This window comes from Taudactylus pleione, unplaced genomic scaffold (genome assembly GCF_031769625.1).
Source record: "Taudactylus pleione unplaced genomic scaffold, aTauple2 ptg000190l, whole genome shotgun sequence".
Lineage (NCBI taxonomy): Eukaryota > Metazoa > Chordata > Amphibia > Anura > Myobatrachidae > Taudactylus > Taudactylus pleione.
In genome coordinates this window covers 7,410,066-7,431,807 of record NW_028284592.1, presented here as the reverse complement: position 1 = coordinate 7,431,807, position 21,742 = coordinate 7,410,066, and the positions used below count along the sequence as shown (strand labels likewise).

Below are 21,742 nucleotides of genomic sequence, written 5' to 3'. Positions count from 1 at the left end.
TATGGGCACTACTTTAGGGGGCCCTGCATATGGGACACAACTTTAGGGGTCCCTAGATATGGGGACTGCATAATGGGCACTACTTTAGGGGGCCCTGCATATGGGGACTGCATAATGGGCACTGCTTTAGGGGGACCTGCATAATGGGCACTAGTTTAGGGGGCCCTGCATATGGGGACTGCATAAGGGGCACTACTTTAGGGTGCCCTGCATATGGGGACTGCATAATGGCCACTGTTTTAGGGGGCACTGCATATGGGGACTGCATAACGGGCACTACTTTAGGGGACTCTGCATATGGGACACTACTTTAGGGGGCCCTGTATATGGGGACTGCATAATGGCCACTGTTTTAGGGGGCACTGCATATGGGGACTGTTTTAGGGGGCACTGCATATGGGGACTGCATAATTGGCACTACTTTAGGGGACTCTGCATATGGGACACTACTTTAGGGGGACCTGTATATGGGGACTGCATAATGGGCACTGTTTTAGGGGGCCCTGCATATGGGGACTGCATAATGGCCACTGTTTCAGGGGGCACTGCATATGGGGACTGCATAATTGGCACTACTTTAGGGGACTCTGCATATGGGACACTACTTTAGGGGGACCTGCATATGGGTCAAAACTACAGGGGGCTCTGCATAAGGGGCACTACTTTAGGGGGACCTGCATATGGGTCAAAACTACAGGGGGCATGGCATAAGGGAAGCTGCATATGGGGCAAAACTACTGGGCGCACTGCATATGGGGCACAATACAGATACACATAACTAAAAATGGGGGTGTATCTCACATATACAGTATATATACATGCATATATATATTTATATATATATATATATATCCAAGGAAGTCCTGTACGTAACAAGAACAGAGGGCACCCACCAATAGCCAGTAATTTCTTTTATTCCATATCTCACATGGGTGAATAGCCTTAATCGACGTTTCGATCCCGGAGGACCTTTGTCAAGATAATCATCACCTGTATTTAGTAGCCGGTAGTATCACCAACACACGTGTATCACCCATGTCATCATAACATGTATTAAACACACAGGCCCCAATTTATACCATACTCATTACCGCAGCGCGCCTGATCCCACATGCAGCACATCACGGAAGTGACAAACACTTCCTATCACATGGCTCAGACATCACACTGCGTCACAACCCGTTGCTATGCAACCACATAATGCTAATCACGGATGCACTACGGATACGTTACAATAATACACTGGGTCCCGGCACGTTGCTAAGCACCAGAAAAGCCACTGATTTATCACATAAAGCTAGTATAAAGTCAGAGTGACTTATCTATTAAAGTAACAGCCAAATAAGTGAGCGTTAAATATAGCACCCCTGATGAGCATACCAGGATAATATAGACGATATTATATGCCCAGTGTTACAGCGCGTTGCTATGCAACCCACGGATACCAATCACAAACGTGCAGCGAACACATGTCCAAATGATCTGCACGTCCAGTGCGCTATGTACAGGCACGTTGCTAAGCACCAGAAGGACAACACATCTAACACTCAGGGTTTGTATAACGCTGACACCGCCAATTAACATGGCAATGACTCAATAAGCAAACATCAAATATTAAACATAGCGCCATTGATATGCATATTAGGGTAGTTTGCACAATATTATACATTATATCTTATAGACTCCAACTATATTAATCACAAGCGCAAGCACACATTATCCTAATCATAGCTGGTATACAAAGGCATGATATAAATAAGGGCCCATGATGCATAATAAAATACCAATACAAATATAGAAACACATATTAAAAAAAATACATATTAAAAAAAAAAAAGCTACAGTCCAAAAAAGGGGACTAATATGATGACCCACAGCCAGTGTAGAGAACATTGTAAACTATCTCAAAAACATAGTCATTGGATTGAATCCACGCGGAGTTAAAGTCCCAAGACGAAATATCCACCGACTTTCTAATTTACGCAGTCTGAGTACCCGATCTCCTCCCCTTATAAGGGGTGGTACCCAGATATTTTATATATATATATATATATATATATATATATATTTGGAACCCCCCTAACAATCCTGCTTTTGCCACTGTAGGGGGAGGGGCCTAATGACATGGTGCCAGCCTGCCAGGTCCCATCCTCATCACAGGTCTACAACCAGCAGCTGCTGCAAGGTAAGTGTGTGTAATGTATGTGTGACATACAGTAGGTGTGTGTGTAAGGTATGTGTGACATGTTTGTGTGTGTATATCTAGGTGTGTGTATGTAACAGACATACACAGTATATATGTGTGTGTGTAAACCCCATTGTAAAAATCCTGCGTTTGTCCCTGCGAAGCTCTTATGTGTGCACATTATTTTCCATGTGTGTGTAATTTATGTATGTGGAGACTGTGTATGTTTGTTGTGTGCTTTTAGGGTGTTGGGAGTTTCAGGGTTTCAGGTTTTAGTTACTCTATTGGTCTGATTATAAACAGAGACAGAAATGCTTGCTTTCCTATTAGGCACAAAGTGGTAAAAATTAAAGTTTAGTCACAACTAGAAATGTGCAGTTCGGTTTTGACGCATTTTCGGCAAAAAAAGATGCCCGATGTTAGCAGAGTAGCACTGGACCTGGCACTCATGCCAGGCATATCGAGCTGCATGACGTATTGAGGCAACATGAGCAATGACGCATCTGTATGTATTAAGCATGTGCGCCGGACCATTTTTCCTAGATTTGGATTTGGCTCTGATTCAGTCAGTTCTGAATTTGGATTTGACAAACCAAAGTGACTGGTTTTGGATTTGTATTTTTTACAAAAATTGTCAAAAAAAGTTAAAATCACATAATTTGGGCTTTTTTTGAGTATTATTAACCTCAATAACATTAATTTCCAGTCATCTACAGTCAATTTGGACCACCTCACAGCTCACAATATTGTTTTCACCATTATTGGCCAAAGGCTGCACTGAGCTGGCTGGTTACCATTACTGGCCAAAGGCTGCACTGAGCTGGCTGACAGAGCAGCAGCACAGACACCACAGTTTAAGCACATCTATGAAACATTGCCACACAGCAGTGGCAGAAATGAAAGGTAATGCAAGATGGAATTGTCCTTGGGCCCTCCCACCAATCCAGTGGTTACAGCCAGCAGAGTCACAATACTTGTATACACAGTGGGCTGTGGCCCAAGGAGTCACAGTGCTTGTATACACAGAAGGGTACAGCCCAAGAAGTCACAGTGCTTGTAAACACGGAGAGCTATGGCTCAAGAAGTCACAGTGCTTGTATACACAGAGGGCTATGGCCCAAGGAGTCACGGTGCTTGTATACACAGAGGGCTAAGGCCCATGGAGTCATGGTGCTTGTATACACAGAGGGCTAAGGCCCAAGGAGTCACAGTGCTTGTATACACAGAGGAGTACAGCCCAAGGAGTCACTGTGGTTGTATACACAGAGGGCTAAGGCCTACGGAGTTACGGTGCTTGTATACACAGAGGGCTAAGGCCCAAGGAGTCACAGTGCTTTGTATACACAGAGGGCTAAGGCCCAAGGAGGTTCAAGGAGTCACGGTACTTGTATACACAGAGGGCTAAGGCCCAAGGAGTCACACTGCTTGTATACACAGAGGGCTACAGCCCAAAGAGTCACGGTGCTTGTATACACAGAGGGCTACGGCCCAATGAGTCATGGTGCTTATATACAAAGAGGGCTACGGCCCAAGGAGTCACAGTAAACTTTTATTAATTTTTTTTTTACATTTTAAAAAAATATTTTACTTTTTTTTACACTGGAGCAGATGGGCATAAGTACAGCGCAGCATACATCAACATGCATTGTACACACAGCCACTTGTGAGTCTGGACACAACCACTTTAATCAGCAGAGCAGCGCAGCATACATCAGCATGCCGTGTAGTGTGCCCCCTATACACAGTCACTTAACAGCACAGCCACTTGTGAGTCTGGAGTCGGACACATGCTACAGCCACTAATCAGCAGTATAGCACAGCATACATCAGCGTGCAGTGTGCCCCTTATACACAGTCACTTAACAGCACAGCCACTTGTTGTAAGTCTGGACACAGGCTACAGCCACTTTAATTAGCAGAGTAGCGTAGCATACATCAGCGTGCAGTGTGCCCCTACAGTCACTTAACAGCGCAGTCACTAGTCTGGAGTCTGGACACAGCCACCTTATTGCAGAGCAGTGCACAGCATGTGTGCAGAGTAAGGAATGCGCCGAGTCCCTTATATAGAACCAAGTCTCGCGAGAACCGATATCGGGAGGATGACATTCGGCCTCGACGTGGGATTCGAGTCAGACGGGGAACACCCGAGCCACGGCTCGGATCCCCGATGTTCGGAGCAGTTCGGATTCCACAGAATCTGAACCGCTCATCCCTGGTATGTATACAATGGATAGTATATGTAGTACGAATAATTAACACTATAGATGTTCTATAGTATAGGAAGAAGGATAGTCTAAAAAATCCTTTCTTTACCAAACATATTTATGTCATACAAATAACATAAGTGGTCAGAAAAAGGATAAACATGCCACAATAATTATACATACCCAGTATAACCAGTAAGGGGTATATTTACTAAAGTGAGAGTTTTTAGAAGTGGAGATGTTGCCGATAGCAACTAATCAGATTTTAACTATTATCTTCTAGAAGGTGCAAAATAAAGTGAATATACCTCTAAGGGGTAAATTTACTAAAGTGAGAGTTTTTAGAAGTGAGTTTTAAAAGTGATGTTGCCCATAGCAAGCAATCAGATTGTACTTAACATTTAACTAGCACCTTCTAGATGATAATAGCTAGAATCTGATTGGTTGCTATGGGCAACATCACTTTTAAAACTCAGAACTGATCTTTCTAAAAATATTTTCTCCCACAACACGTTAGGATGCCTGTCTCTTCTCGCTGCTAGTTGCTCTGTGGTCTTTCTGGTCCGGTGTGCTGAATGAGTGCTCAGATCCACACACGCAACAGGCTTGACAGGAAAAGCTGCTGCCACTGCACTGGATATGCGCAGCAGCTGTTTTCCGCCCCATACACTGCATGTCGTTGTCGCCTGCTTCGCTGGGGGAGGGGGTCTGGGTCTGGGCAACTGGAAATCCTACTGTGCTTGAGTATGATTTATTGATCATCAGTCATAAAGGGTCTAACAGGTTCATTAATGAAGCAGTGTTAACCCCTTTATATGCATTTTTTTGCCAGAGAAATGGGTTATCATTGCTTCTTCCTATACAACAAAAGGGATTCCACAGAGAAATCACTAATAATCACTGATTTCTCTTGCAGTCCCTGTATTCTCAGTTTATCAGACCCTACACTGGCAGTGTTATGTTGCGTAGACACGGTACGATGGCAACGATCAGATAACGATCAGACGATCGTTGTCTGATCGTCCTACATGCGTTGGATGTTCATACAACACATGCAGTAACCCCTTTTAACGACTATAACAACCTGCAAACGCTATAGTAAGTAGGCTAACCTGGTCGATATCGACCAGGTCTGCCTGTTTGCACAGATGATGGTAGTTGGTCGATAACGACCATACGTGGCCGCGCATTGACCATCGTATGGTCGTTTGCAGGGTCCAGGAACTGTCAGATTTTAACGATAACGATAGGATCGTTATCGTTAAATCTGACAGCTTATCGTACCGTGTGTACTCAGCATTAGACTGCCAGAGAAATAGAGAAAACTTTGCAGAGGTGCAGGGTTATTATCACCATGCTCCAAAAGCAGCCATGGATTGCAGCGCTATAACATCTGTACTGCCACAATAAGCGGTGTTACAGACTTTTGGCTAGTGTGTATTCTAGATCAGTGGTTCTCAAACTCTGTCCTCAGAACCCCACACAGATCACATTTTCCAGGTCACCCAGCAGGTGCACAGGTGTAGTCATTACTCACTGACACTAGGGATGTGCGCCGGACCATTTTTGCCGGATTTGGATTTGGTTCTAATTCGTCATCCGGCTTTGGATTTGGATTTGGATTTGCCAAACTGCGGTGACTGGCTTTGGATTTGGATTTGGATTTTTTTACAAAAATTGACAAAAAAAGCTAAAATCACATAAATTGGTCTTTTTTTTCTTCCTAGAGTATTATTACCCTCAATAACATTAATTTCCAGTCAATTTAGACCATATAACAGCTCATAATATTGTTTTCAACATTATTGGCCAAAGGTTGCAGTGAGCTGACTGGTTCCTAAGCGATAGAGCAGCGGCACAACGACACAGACACCACAGTATAAAGCACATCTATGACACATTGCCACACAGCAGTGGCAGAAATGAAAAGTAGTGCACCCACCCAGTGGGGTACGGCCAGCAGAGTCACAGTACTTGTTTACATAGTGGGCTACGGCCCAAGGAGTCACAGTGCACAATCTTATTCACAGTACACCGCACGTAGGGCCTGATTCACATTACACCATAAAGTAGTGTCTCTTATTTATGTTACGACACACAGTAGTGCCCCTTTTACACAATGCCCACAGTAGTGCCCCTTTTACACAATGCCCACAGTAGCGGTGTTCTTTACACAATGCCCCCAGCAGTGGTGCCCCCTATGCAGTCCCCTTAGTAGTAGGGTCCCCTATGCAGTGCCCCCAGTAGAATGCCCCCCAGCAGAATGCCCCCCATTAGCAGGCCCCCCCAGTAGTATGCCCCCCATTAGCATGCCACCCAGTAGTATGCCCCCCTTTAGCAGGCCCCCCCAGTAGTATGCCCCCCATTAGCAGCCCCCCCAGTAGTATGGCCCCCCAGTAGTATGGCCCCCCCAGTAGTATGGCCCCCCCAGTAGTATGCCCCCCCCAGTAGTAGGCTGCCCCCAGTAGCAGGCCCCCCTCAGTAGTAGGCTGCCCCAGTAGTAGCCCCCCCTGTAGTATGGCCCCCCCTGTAGTATGGCCCCCCCAGTAGTAGTAAGCCCCCCCAGTAGTATCCCCCCCCAGTAGTAGTAAGCCCCCCCCAGTACTATGGCCCCCCCAGTAGCAGGCCCCTCAGTAGTATGGCCCCCCCAGTAGCAGACCCCCCCAGTAGCAAACCCCCCCCAGTAGTATAGCCCCCCCCAGTAGCAGGCCCCTCAGTAGTATGGACGCCCAGCGCCCAGTAGCAGACCCCCCCCAGTAGCAGACCCCCCCCAGTAGTATAGCCCCCCCACAGTAGCAGGCCCCTCAATAGTATGGACCCCCAGTAGCAGACCCCCCCAGTAGTATAGCCCCCCAGTAGCAGACCCCCCCAGTAGTATAGCCCCCCCCAGTAGCGCCCCCGGATCTTTGACAAGTAAAAAAAATAAAATAATAAAACTTACCTGATTCCCCGCTCCCGCGCCGTCCGCTCTGCTGTCACACGCTGCGGAGGGAGCCGGAAGACGGAGCTCATGTGTGAGCTCCAGCCGGCTCCCTCCGTACAGCAGCCAATGAGAGTCTGTGTGACTCTCATTGGCTGCTGTGACAAACACACAGCTGCTGCTGTCGGCTGTGTGTCTGTGTCTGTGTAGGGCAGAGCGCTATCACTGCGCTCTGCCCTACACGCGAGGAGACCTGATGTCGGATTCTCTAGTGAGAATCCGACATCAGGAGGCCGCCGTTTGGCCCCGAACGGGGATCCGAGTCAGGCGGTGAACACCCGAACAGGGTTCGGGTGGACTCGGATCCCCAATGTTCGGAGCGGTTCGGATTCCACAGAATCCGAACCGCTCATCTCTAACTGACACATTTTAAAAGATCCACAGGTGGAGCTAATTATTTCACTTGCGATTCTGTGAGGAGAACTGGAAAACATGCACTGTTTGGGGTCCTGAGGAAAGAGTTTGAAAACCTGTAGTCTAGATAAATTGATCCCCTAGTGCAGTGGTTCCCAAACTGTGCGCCGTGGCACAATGGGGTGCCTTGGTACACTTGCAGTGGTGCCTCAGGTTGGTAGTCCAGCACCAAATCAAATTATTTATGGTCAATGTAATGTGGACAAACAGAAGCGCAAACCTGTCCACCACCACATTTACTGAACCTAAGGATGACAGGTCAGCACAATTTAATTAACTTTACTACTTTACTATATTTTTACTGAATTTCTCAATAACAAACTTTTGGCTTAGGGGTGCCATGAAAACAATTCTGATACTCCAGGGCGCGGTGGTTCAAAAAAGTTTGGGAATCACTGGTATAGTGTTAAGCTGGGTACACATGTAAAGATTTTCTGTCCAACCAGACAACTAGTTGATTGGTTGGAATTAAATTCTGGTAACGTATGGGAGTACCTGATGGTCAGCAATTTGCTCCTAAATGCCAGAAAACAGATGAAAATGGTCGATCAGACAAGTTTGTTAAATGTTTGCTCTAAACAATTTGTTCAAACAAGTTTTTGTCCATTTTCCGGCGTTTGGGAGCAAATTGCTGATTGTCATTTGCTTTCATACCTTACCAGATTTTCATTCCAACCAATCAACTAGTTGGATGGTTGGACAGAAAATCTTTACGTGTGTATGCAGCTTTATATATAACACAAGTATCAGGAAGATTTCTGTACATAACACGTGTTTAAATGTGCAGAAGGCACATAAACAAAAGCAATAGTTTAATAGGAGGCAGGCCGTCTGTCTGATTGTAATAAATTGCCTCCACTGGGATACTTTGCAGGTGATTCCCCGCTATTCCATATATTTCCAAATAGAAAAAGGAGATGCAATTACCTGAGGCTCTTTATTGTATTTGCTTGGATCCTTTTCATAACTTTCTGCATAAATTCGGAGAGTGGTCCCAGCAGAACCTGAGGCACTTAGTCGAAAAATGATTCTTGATGCATCTGCAAATATAATCCTGAGTCCCTAGGAAAACACAAGGCAGAATGTAAAATTATTTACTCAAGATGATGCTGTGTCCATTACTCTGCCTGATAACAGAAAATGCTGAATGTTAAGATAGGTACACACTGGGGCGATGTCAGGACGATTTGCTGTTTCGTAACGACATATCGCCTACGTCGCTTGGTGTGTATGCATGATTGCGTGCTCCCGTGGTCGCTAGAGACGGTCACCAGGTTTGATGTGCTCCACTTCAAACCTAGCGATATCGCTAGCGGCCAGGGCATTGTTAGTGAATGACAGACCGGTGATCGTTCCGTCGTTCATTAAAGTCGGCCAGTGTGGACACACAATCACTTTTTACGGGCATTCATTCCGATGTCGGAAAACAAATGCCCGTCGCTCCAGTGTGTACCTAGCTTTAGTGCTCAAAATCTAAAGAACAGACATCCATAGCACATTACAGTAATTGGTCACATCTACTACAAAGAAAACTGAACAGCACTCAATGAAAAGAGTGCTAACTAATTGAATTGAAAATGTAAAAAAAAATATATCTAAAAATGTTTAGGTAATGCATACATAAATACATAGTTATGCTGAATGTTGCTCTGATTGTGTAAAATTCTGTATTTCATTATTATTATACGCTTATATAATATAATCTATAATATAACCACCTTAGACATCCACTTGCACACATGAGCCGTGTGCCTTCTCAGTAATGTACTGAATACAGGTACCTCTCACAATATTTGAGCTTATCTCCTCATACAGATGTGTCCTCACACATCTTTGCTGCTGTCCCGCCAAACAGTCCCTCTCAGCACGCCAGGACCTCTGAGACTGATAGCGCTCGCGTCTTTTCTGTTCCATCCTCTCCCACTTCACTGACACGTTATGCTTATCCCTCTGACAGTGTGGGCCTGATTCTGAGTCAGGCGTAGTTGAGTGCTTGTTTTCTACCGCGCATGTGTCTAAGTTGCACTGCGCAGCGCATGAGTCCTGATTGCGCTCATACACGGTGCGATTTCAGACGCTTGGATAGAGAAGTGTATTGATAATGTATTGGGCGTTTCTGTGCGGTGAGTGGGAGGTGGCTATTCAGACACACACAGTTGGTTTGTCTTATGGGCGAGTTATGGGAGTGTTGTGGGCGGGTCACTGAACTAGTTACATACACAGACGCTTAATCGCTCACATTTAAAGCCATACTCAGACAGAGAATATGCACATGGCATAGGACTGGTGCAAATTTCGATAGTGCAACTGATGGTGGCGTCCAAAGACGTACCCTGCACAATTGTAGCGCCTGGAGATGCGCAAAGTGGGCATCTCAGTCCTTGCACATTCAGTGCACACCGGCTGCATCCGACTGAGCATCAAGCCCCGTATTTCATCATATCTGTACTGATTTCCGATAGGCTCAGCGCAGTCTATTCCCTGCACAGCAGCAGAATGACTGGCGTCAGTGTTTCTGAGCAGGATGTCCTGACACAATACTCTTATCTATCACAACAACAGTACAGAGGATTAGCTGTGTAGGTTATAATTTTAATTCAAGTTTCCTCTTTCTGGTCTGTCTTTTTTCCATTGTATATTTTGCTCTCACATTAGACCACCTGATGTATTAAGGGCGCTATTCATTATGTTAATTATCGGGGTCTGAATGGACCCCAATAATTAACATTCCATCTCACTGCGAGCACCGCAGCAATTCATCATTGCTCCGGCGCGGAGACAGCTGATGCGAAAAACAGTTGTCTCCCTGAACTATATCACTTCTCCTTTGCGAACAAGAGCCCCGGCGTCCAGCCGAAGGAGCCGGAAAGGTGCGGAGGGTTCCAAAAAGGATATCTGTGATATCTACTGCTTTACGTTCTCGATGAATGGCCCGAAAACTTCATTTCTAGAATAGCAGGAGAAAATTTTCAGTTTCACCTGCTTTTGTAGAAATTAAGTGATGATGAATAGACCCCTTAGGGCTCTATTTATTAACATTATTTTTACTAAAATAAAGTGAAAAAGGGTGTTTTCACACCCTTTTCACATTATTTTAGTATCACCTATAGTTATTACAGGGCAATTGGAGTAGAATTAGTAAAATTCTACTCTAACCCCTAAGTATCACTTATTTTTAGTAATCAGATCGCATTTCGCATAATTGTAATGGGAAATGTGATCTGGCTAAAGTTACTAAAAATAAATTGTGAAAAAAATACTGTGGGAAGCCCTGTGATAATAACGCCACCTGGAGGTGGTGTTATCCACGGTCTCTCCCGGTTACTGGACTCCTGCTCCGCTCTGACGGTGAGAGCAGAGCCGGGAGTCGGTCCCAGTAATCAGCTGTGTGGTCTAAACAGACTGCAAGCTGATTACTGTAAAAAAAAAAAAAAATTCACTTACCTGACTCCAGGGACCGGTGATCGGGGCTCCGGGTGATGTCCTCCCTCCGGTCAGCTGGTCTCCCATAGTGCACTGCGGCCCGGTCATCAGGTGATCGGGTCCCAGTGCAGTATGGGATACCACCTGACCAGACGCATGGAGGACATCACCAGAGGCCCGGATCATGCAGGTAAGTGCTATTAAGGGAGGGGGGGGATCGCGGGGGGTCCGGGGCTTAGCGCCAGGGGGCGGGGCTTAGCGCCGGTGGGGAGGAGGGGGTAGCAGCTGCGGTCGGCGCATGCGCGGGCACTTTGTCACTGTATTTTTTGCGAAAATACCGTGACTAGTGTGCGGAGGGGATTCGCAGGGACAGAGCTTTATCGCAAGCTCTGTCCCTGCAAGGGATTTGTAGTAAATCCCTGTGATATTGCCTGAATTCGCAATGCGAAATCAGTCAATAATATCACACTACAATCTGCATTCAATATGCGGATTGTAGTAAATAGAGCCCTTAGTGTGTTATTTACCCGTAGTAAATACGTAAGTTCATTAAGTTAGCTGTTACTCACTCTTAGGGGTATATTTACCAAGATTCGAGTTTGGTCGAGATTACAATCTTGGGTGAGTTTAGTAATTTTTTTCAACTCGCAAATTTACTAAAGGCGAACTTGGGTGAGATTTCTCTCTTTTCACAGTTAAAAGTCGGGTGAGATTGCAAACTCGACTCAACTCACCATCGGCCAAACTAGGAAGTACTTTTCATGTAAAAGATGCAATTTGGGATTTTAGCAAGAATCGAGATTACAATCTCGGGTGAGATTGTAGCAAACTCGCTGATAAAATTGAAGTTTCAAACACTTCACCTCCTGATCTGCGAGTTTGGCAGAAACATACACAGATCAGTGTGATTTGTGTATGTTTCTGCCTGTATACCTAATCTAAAGTGTTTTGTTTTTTTTAAATGACTTAGGGTCCCCCTCAAAAGCTTAACCACCCCCAGGCTGCACAGCCAGTCCTGGTTCCTAAAAATGCGGAGAAAATAATTAATAGGGTCTCCCCGCATTTTAGGAACCAGCACCTGGCTGCAGAGCCAGTCCTGGTTTTAAAAATAGGGGAGGGGAAATAGTGTAGGGGTCCCCCTATATTTAAAACCAGCACCAGACTCAATCCGGCTGGGGTGTAATGCCACAGCCAGTGGACTCTATCACCGGGTCTCCGTAGCATACCCGGACTTGGCCAAAAAATGCGTATGCATTGCAGTGCACAAACATTCCACTGCGATCGGGAAGGCGATCACAATGACTACGCTGACCCATCACAGAGTGGTTGATTGGAAGTACTGTTTGGGGGTGGTGAAGGGGGGGGGGTCAGTGCAACACAGGCGTGTCAATGCGTTAAACGCCATTACAGGAGGCGTGCATAAATTAGCCACTGCGATGCCATACGCAGCTTGGGCTTTCACAGTGCGCGATGAGGTTAGCAATTCCTGAGTAAGGTCAGAGCATGTGCAAGTGTGTGTGAGGCTCTGATGGTACTTGATGTTACTGATGGTTGTGCAGTCTTGCTAAGTATTATGGATGTGTGTATGGTAAAGGGGGCGTACTTATGTTAGGATGCGACGGCATTGCAATCATTAGCATATCTTCGCAGTGAGACTGCATGCGTAATCGCTATTGCGATCGCAATAGCGATCCTTACTGAATCAGGCCCAGAGTGGATAGGTTTGTACTGGACGCATTATAAATGTGACCTATAATGTTTTGATTTTGTAAGTATGTGTATGGAAAGGGCATCTACTTGCCTGTGCAAAGCTGATCCTACAGTTGGGGTAGTGTAATGGCTCATCACAGCCAGAGTTCTCTTGAAGTAGCAGCCATTGCAGTGTTTTCAGAGTGCTGATAAGTAGATGCCTGTCCATCTTATATTTATAGCAGTTAAATAGCCGCTGAGTTCTTTGGAAAGAATAGTGATTGACTTATCTACAGGGAAGGAGGAAAGGAGAAGGGGGAGTAAATTTGTGTGTCAGCTAGATCTGTGTATACTGTAGATCCGTATTTGGCAGTGTCTATCACAGTGCCTCTGTAGTGAAGAGTGTACGATGATACACATTTCCTGGTTTTATTTCATCTAAAATTTCCATCTCCTATACCTACCAATAGCAAATCATGGGGAAGATGGGCTTTAGCACACTTTCATTAGGGACTTCCCTTTTCCATTAAAGTGTCTAGGAAAAGAGATCTTATTCAATACCAGAAAAGGATAGATTCAAGTTAAATCAAAAAAGTAGTAAAACACTACAGGAGCTTTATTTCAGTTATATCTATTTAAAAAAAATGCATCTGCTATTTGGGGTATAGCTATAGCCTTACATTCTTACATAATCATTATTTTTACCTAAACCAATCTGTCAATTCAGGTTCCAAACAAAGACCCATTGCCTCAGCAATGTCTCTTACTCCATGTGAATACATAGTCCTAATTCTCATGAACTATAGGGCCTAATTCAGAGCCTCTCGCAAGCGGCTCGATGGTTCCCTACTGCACACTTGCCGCGTCCGGCGTGCGCGAGCCTCGGCAAGCGACTGAGCTTCAGTCACTGCGGGGCTCGCTACAAGACGGAGCGGCTGTCGATGGTGAGTGGCAGCTCGCCCCGTTTTGTAGGCGAGTAGGAGGGGTGGTTGGGCAAACGCCTGGCGTTTGAAGGCAGACCTACTGACATCAGTAGTGACTTCAGTAGTGGACTTCCTATTCTATTAGAGCAGGAAGTCCACTCGGGCTTCCGGGAGCCGAGACCCTACCACAGGGTCTCGTCGCAAGCCCGATGGTCGCGATAATCGCAATGGACTCCAGGCCACTCGCACAAGCTGTGGGTGGTCACCAACAGCTTTGCGAGCGGCCTAGAGAAAAAAAAAAAAACACGCCCTGATTCAGAACGAGCGGCTCTGAATCAGGCCCATAGTCCAGCTAACAAATGGCTTATGTGGGGTACACACTGTGCTGACGGATCCGAACAACCATTCCAACTATTGGTAACTTTTATGCAGAAATGGTTTTGCTCACACATACTTAGCAATCATCCACCCAGCATACTTAATTTGAATGTGCCCACCCACTTGTGTCATATTTAAATTATTCTGCACCTGATTTATCGTTCAGTCGTTCGATCGTGTGTACACATGGAACAATGTGATCAATATATCTGCACAATATATCACATCTGCCATGCAGCATGACAGAGGAGATATATCTGTGAATGACTTAGGGCCTGATTCAGAGCCGAACGCTCTGACCAGAGCGCTCGCTCTGAATCAGTGCCCTCCTCCCTGAAAATGGAGCGGCCTCCTGGCCGCTCGCATAGCTGTGGGTGATCACCCACAGCATATGCGAGCGGCCAAAAAGATGGTCGCGATGGTCAAGACCATCGCGACCATCGGGCTTGCGACAAGACCCTGCGGTAGGGTCTCGCTGCCGCAAGCTCAGGAGTGATTTTGGCTCTATCAGAGCCCAAATCACTCCCACTGACATCATTACTGATGTCAGTGGGACCGGCTTGAGACGGTAGGCGTTCCCATGGGAACGCCACCGCCTGGCAGCCACGCCCCCGGCACGCCCACCAAAGGGGGCGTGCTGTCAATCAACATCGACAGCACGCCCCCTTTGGTGCGAGACCCGGAGCAACGGAGAGCCCGTCGCTATCCGGGTCTCGCGCATGCACACGACGGAGCTCCCTCTGTCGTGCGCATACGCAGTGGCGCAACATCGACCCGCTTGCGAGCGTCCTGCGCTCGCGAGCGGGTCTGAATGACCCCCTTAGTTCACAGATATATTGGCTGGGCCGATATATTGTTCGTTAACAATACAAACTATATATCGGCCAGTGTGTACCCAGGGCTAGTTCAGCTCTATATAGTTTAGGGGTCAGTTTCGCCTTCAAATACTGTAAGCAATGTTTTGATATATATATATATATTATATATATGTGATGTTTACTTCTTCCACTTCAGAATACAAGATTATTAACTTCTGATGCAAATCGTTACAATAACGTAATGTAATATAATGTAATAGAAGATGGTTGTCATTCGTGACAATGGACTCTAGATGGCACTTCGTCATTTCTATTGAATTGTGTAATGGACTTTAGGAAAAGATGAAAAGTTAGCAACAACATTAAAACAACAAAGTAAAACAGAGTCCTATTACTTAAAATATAATCAGACAACTACATTTCGCATAATGTATATATATATGTGTGTGTGTGTACATGGGGTGCATATTAAACTCAGCAGTACTCTGCACAAGTTCTATAGTCACCTCACCACTTAACTCTCCTTCCAGTCTATCCTTTACTAATGATCTCTTACTTGCAAAATCCAAGGACTCAATTCTTCTTACTCTCTCTGGACTTACCTGCAGCCTTTGATATTGTGGACCACCCTCTACTCCAGTCACTCCAGTCCTTCTGTCTTAAGAGCTCGGTCCTATCTTGGATGCCCTCCTACTTTACTAACTCCTCCTTCTTAGTCTCCACCTGTGAATATACCTACTCTCTTCATCTACCTGTCAGTGTTACCCAAGGGTTTGTTTTTAGCTCCCTTCTCTATTCTCTTAAAACCTCCCTCCCTCATCAGCTCTTTTAGCCTCCAATGCCCTCTATATGCTGATGACACCCATATTTACCTCTCCTCAAATGACCTTTAACCATGACAATCAACCATCGATGTTTAATAATCATAGATGGTTAACTGCCAATGGACAATAGTTTTGCTATTGATGGTGGAGATCCAATGGTTCTCCGCCATCGATGGCACAGAGCCTTGTAAGTTATTCTTTTATCCTTTGCACTGAGACTCAGAGCATAGCTCCGCCCCCAACGTGACCCACAAAGCTCTGCCCCCAACTCTGATTGGTCCGCTGCCCGGTGAATAAGAGAGCAGGGATGGCCATCGGTGTGTAATACCAATGATGGTTCCCCTGTCAATGGTTTCATACCATTGAGGTGAACTACCAATGGTGATCATCGATGTTTAACACACAAATAGCCATCCTAACTACATCCTCTTGTCTTGCTGTCTTTCTGCCATCTCCTTCTGAATGTTCCAGTGCTTTCTCAAACTCAATGTGACAGCACCATACTCTCCTTTGTCCCTCAAGTACACTGCTTGGATGCCATCCTGGAATCTTCCCTCTCCTTCAACTTCCGCATTCAATCTCACCGCTTCTAAAACATCTCTAGAATCTGACCCTCCGTCACCATGGAAGCCACCAAAACATTCATATATGTACTTGTCATTTCCCACCTGGCCTTCTGCAATCTCTTCCTCTGTGGCCATTCTTTCATTGTCTCTCCCCACTGTAATGTAATCTAACTTTAATGCTGTCACCCCTCTCGCCACTCTGAGTCAGCCTCCTCCCCAATTCAAACTGCTTTACTGGCTGTTTATCCACCACAGAATATATATTAAACTCCTCTCTTTCAATTATAAAGCCCCTAATTACTGCACTCCTTCCTACATATTTATGTAACTGTACTTTTCACTATACACACCTTGGGGTCAATTTACTAAGAATTGTGTCTGTCCAAGTTCAAAACATGAGGCCATGAGTGAGTTTTTTTAAAACAAACTCACAAATTTACTAAGAATCGTGTTTGACTGAATCGTGTCAATCAATAATGGCGGGGCCCCAAGTCCAGGAACACACGTGGGTCGTGTCACTTTCGCAAGCAGTGCTATATGTACAGTGCAGTATATATATGCCCAACATTTCTTACCCATCATAGGCGTCAAAATGGGGGGGGGGGGGCAGGGGGCGTCACCCCACCCAAAAAACACATTTCAAAGGAGCGGCGGCTGCAGACGGTCAGGGCTGTGCTTTATAGTAATAGGATGCACAGCACCTGCACAGTATGGAGGAGGCGGTGTAATCTGCGGTCTTTAAGTTAAAACACAATTACACTTCCTCCTCCGTGCTGTGCAGGGGCTGTCCAGCCTATTACTATAAAGCACAGCCCGACAATCCGCGGCCGCCGCTTAGGAAAGACGGAGGGGAGGGGAGAAGAGAGAGGAGAAAGGGGGAGGGGGCACCGGAATGATTTTATGTTGACTCCCCCACATAAAATCATTCCGAAGCCCCTGTTACCCATGGATGCCTACTGAACAAGGGGACCGACTGGCGCCAAGGTGTAGGTAACTATGTAGTGTGAGTGGGGGTGAGGGTGAGTGCGGATGAGTGAGTGAAGTGTAATATAATAATAAAACATTTGGTGTGTGTGTACTGTGTTTATTTTAATATTTTCTTTACAGGCAGACTATAGGTACTAGTGAGCCCTTAATGCCCAGACTTGCTGGCACTTATGGTTCTCCAAGTGCTAGCAAGCATGGCAGGCTTGCTGGGACTAGTAGTCCTTCTGTAAAAGACAATAATAGATAAAATATATTTTTTCCACACATCAACACTGCACCCACCACCCAGGGGTATGAGGGATTGCCATGGGCTTCAGCCAAGGCCTGGATTATACTCAAGAGGGGGGACCGCTTTATTTGGGGTCCCCACTTCCCAAGAAATCCCTGGCCTGGGCTAACTAGTTGGTGGCTGGTTAATGCTTTGGCCAGGGGGGACCCTGTTGTTGAGCCCAGTGCTGGTTCATGGGAATACGAGAGTCCCATACGCAATTTTTTTGTCGTATTTCATGAACCAGGACTAGTTCTTGAAATACGGGGGACCCTACTCAATTCCCCCCCCCGTATTTTTAGAATCAGGTCCACCTCCAAGAGCCAGACGCTGGTTGTCACAAGCGTGGAATTTAGGAGCTGTGTTCCCGGACTGGGCCTTGGATCTGTATTACTTGGCGCAGACGCTCGCTGGAGGAGACTTGGCTTAATGAAATTTCTCCGCATGAGAGGGTGCAGCGAACTGACAGGAGTTTGAGGAATGCGGCAGTAACGAGGTAGCTAGGAAGCTACGTGGAGCGGCTGGATAGCCGAGGGTAGACATTGGTAGCTGAGTGGCTACGTGGAGCGGCTGGATAGCCGAGGGTAGACGTTGGTAGCTGAGTGGCTACGTGGAGCGGCTGGATAGCCGTGGGTAGACGTTGGTAGCTGAGTGGCTATGTGGAGCGGCTGGATAGCCGTGGGTAGACGTTGGTAGCTGAGTGGCTACGTGGAGCGGCTGGATAGCCGTGGGTAGACGTTGGTAGCTGAGCGGCTACTTGGAGCGGCTGGTTAGCCGTGGGTAGACGTTGGTAGCTGAGCGGCTACGTGGAGCGGCTGGTTAGCCGTGGGTAGACGTTGGTAGCTGAGTGGCTACGTGGAGCGGCTGGATAGCCGTGGGTAGACGTTGGTAGCTGAGTGGCTACGTGGAGCGGCTGGTTAGCCATGGGTAGACGTTGGTAGCTGAGTGGCTACGTGGAGCGGCTGGTTAGCCGTGGGTAGACGTTGGTAGCTGAGCGGCTACGTGGAGCGGCTGGTTAGCCGTGGGTAGACGTTGGTAGCTGAGTGGCTACGTGGAGCGGCTGGATAGCCGTGGGTAGACGTTGGTAGCTGAGTGGCTACGTGGAGCGGCTGGTTAGCCGTGGGTAGACGTTGGTAGCTGAGTGGCTACGTGGAGCGGCTGGAGCGCAGTGGGAAGGCTTGCTTAGCTAAACTAAGAAACTAGTTGCACTGGCAACTTGTGTGAGCATTGGGGATCCTTTTATAGTGGACACTGGGAGCTGACAGGCTGAGAGAGAAGGAGAAGGCTCCTAATTGGTGGTAGTGGGGTCACATGGGCAATCCAAGATGGCCACGTCCATGGACCGGAGGACAGCGCTTCCTGGAGGTAGTCAGCGGGGACCAGCGGTCAGCAGGAGCCGGCGTGGGAGCAGCACAGCAGCGGGACCCTCCAGAGGACAACAGCGGAGACTGCCTTGGGAGAAGAGGAAGGAGCATACAGCGCGGGAGCCGGAAGACAGCGCGGGTCAGCGCCCGCACAGGTAAGCGACGGGGTCTGATTCTGGGGTCTCCAGGCCGGCGTGTGACAGTACCCCCTTCTTCAAGAGTGGCCACCGGACACTTCCTTGGTTTATGAGGAAATTTCACATGGAACGCTTTGACCAGACGGGGTGCATGGACATCGGAGGCATTTATCCAGATTCGTTCCTCCGGACCATAATTCTTCCAGTCGATGAGGTATTGAAGACGGTTGTATCGACAACGGGAATCTAAGATTCTGTCAACTTCGAACTCCTCTCCCTGCTGTGTTTGAACACTAGAAGCTTTAGGCAGTACCTTCTGAAATCGGTTTAAGACTAGTGGTTTTAAAAGAGAAATATGGAAAGAACTTGGAATGCGAAGAAATGGAGGAAGCTTTAACTTGTAAGCCACAGGATTCAAGACTTTGATGATTGGGAATGGACCAATGAATCGCGGAGCAAATTTCATCGAGGGTACTCGGAGTCTTAGGTTTCGGGTAGAGAGCCAGACCATATCCCCAGGTCGGAAATTTGGAACCGCTCGTCTTTGGCGGTCAGCAAATCTCTTGTACCGGGCTGACGTTTTAGTCAGAGAGGAACGAACCTTTTCCCAGATGTTGGAGAACCGTTGAAGGGACATTTTGGCCGCAGGCACATCTAATGTGGGAAGAAGAGGGAAATCTGGCACTCGAGGATGTTGACCAAAAACTGTAAATAAAGGAGTTGAGCTGGTGGACGTGTGATAATGATTATTGTGGGCAAATTCGGCCCAAGGAAGAAGTTCAATCCAGTCATCTTGGGAGGAGGAGACAAAAGTGCGCAGGACCTGTTCCAGGTCTTGATTGACCCTTTCGGTCTGACCGTTGGTCTGGGGATGATAAGCGGTAGAAAATTTGAGTTTTACCTGAAGGGCTGAGCAGAGTGACCTCCAGAACTTCGCTACGAACTGTACTCCCCTGTCGGAGATGATCTCTTGAGGAAGGCCGTGGAGCTTGAAGATCTCTTTTTATAAAGCTCTGGGCGAGTAGAGGTGCAGACGGAAGCCCAGTAAGTGGTACGAAATGAGCCATTTTAGAAAAACGATCCACGATAACCCAAATTGTGTTGTGGCCCCGAGATGGAGGAAGATCAGAGATGAAATCCATAGATAGGTGAGTCCATGGCTTAGATGGAATTGCAAGAGGTTGGAGTTGACCGTGTGGAACCCGCCGAGGTATCTTGTGTTGGGCACATTTGATGCATGAAGACACATAAGACCTGACATCCTTTTTCATCGAAGACCACCAATAGGACCGCTGGATAAATTCTAGGGTTTTATCCATACCCAGGTGACCAGAGAACCGGGAAGCATGAGTAACCTCTTGCGGAGTTCCGGAGCGACGAAAGTCTTCCCAACCGGGGGTATAGAAGATAATTGGGTAGAGGCGAAGAAAGCTGAATTCAAGATTGGTTGGGGCTGTTCCATGGGTAGATCAGGGTTGCTCGTCATGGAACGGGAGAGTGCGTCGGCTTTGAGGTTTTGTGAACCGGGGCGATAGGAGACTTTGAAGTTAAATCTGGAGAAAAACATTGCCCACCGGGCTTGACGAGGGTTCAAGCAATTTGCAGATTTAACATAAAGGAGGTTCTTATGGTCAGTAAAAATGGTAATGGGGTAATGAGCTCCTTCTAGAAGATATCGCCATTCTTCGAGTGCTAGTTTCATAGCGAGTAACTCTTGATCTCCAATGGTGTAGTTCTTCTCTGCGGGCAAAAACTTCCGGGAAAAGAAACCACAGGGATGAAGTTTTTCATCTTTAAATCGCTGGGAGAGCACTGCACCGACACCTTCAGAGGATGCGTCCACCTCCAGGATAAAGGGCCGGGTGGAGTCTGGTTGCTTTAAGATGGGAGCGGAGATGAAGGCTTGCTTAAGAAGTTGAAATGCAGAGGTAGATTCGACGGGCCATATCGTTGGATCTGCTCCCTTGCGGGTGAGGGCTGTAATCGGAGCTACCAGAGTCGAGAAACCTTTTACAAACTTGCGATAGTAGTTGGCAAATCCTTGGAATCTTTGTATGGATTTTAAGGAAGAAGGAAGAGACCAATCAAGAATGGCTTGTAGTTTTGACGAATCCATTTGAAGGCCTGTTCCGGAGATAATGTATCCCAGGAATGGTACACTTGAGACCTCAAACAGACACTTCTCTAATTTGCAAAACAGTTGATTGGACCGCAACCTCAGAAGGACTTGTTTGACCTGGTCTCGATGAGTTTGGAGGTCTTGAGAAAAAATCAAAATGTCGTCTAAGTAAACGACCACACACTTGTACAAGAGGTCCCGGAAGATTTCATTGACGAAAAACTGGAAGACGGCCGGAGCATTACAGAGGCCGAAGGGCATAACGAGATACTCGTAGTGCCCATCCCTGGTGTTGAAGGCCGTTTTCCATTCATCGCCTGGACGGATACGAATTAAATTATAGGCTCCTCTTAGGTCGAGTTTGGAAAAAACTGTGGCTCCCTTGACTCTATCAAATAACTCTGTAATGAGAGGAAGAGGGTAGCGATTCTTAATAGTTATTTCATTCAGACCCCGGTAGTCA

The 21,742-nt window shown here is 46.7% G+C and overlaps 1 protein-coding gene across 2 annotated transcripts in view; it reads right to left on the bottom strand.

The window, feature by feature from the left end:
• Positions 1-21,742, bottom strand: part of PGM5 (phosphoglucomutase 5) — a 202,063-nt gene that overhangs the window by 8,828 nt on the left and 171,493 nt on the right. For both annotated transcript variants that reach the window (XM_088476607.1, XM_088476608.1), the window contains exon 10: positions 8,711-8,845. In XM_088476607.1, coding sequence (XP_088332733.1) covers positions 8,711-8,845 — 135 coding nt within the window. The remainder of the gene's footprint in view (positions 1-8,710; positions 8,846-21,742) is intronic.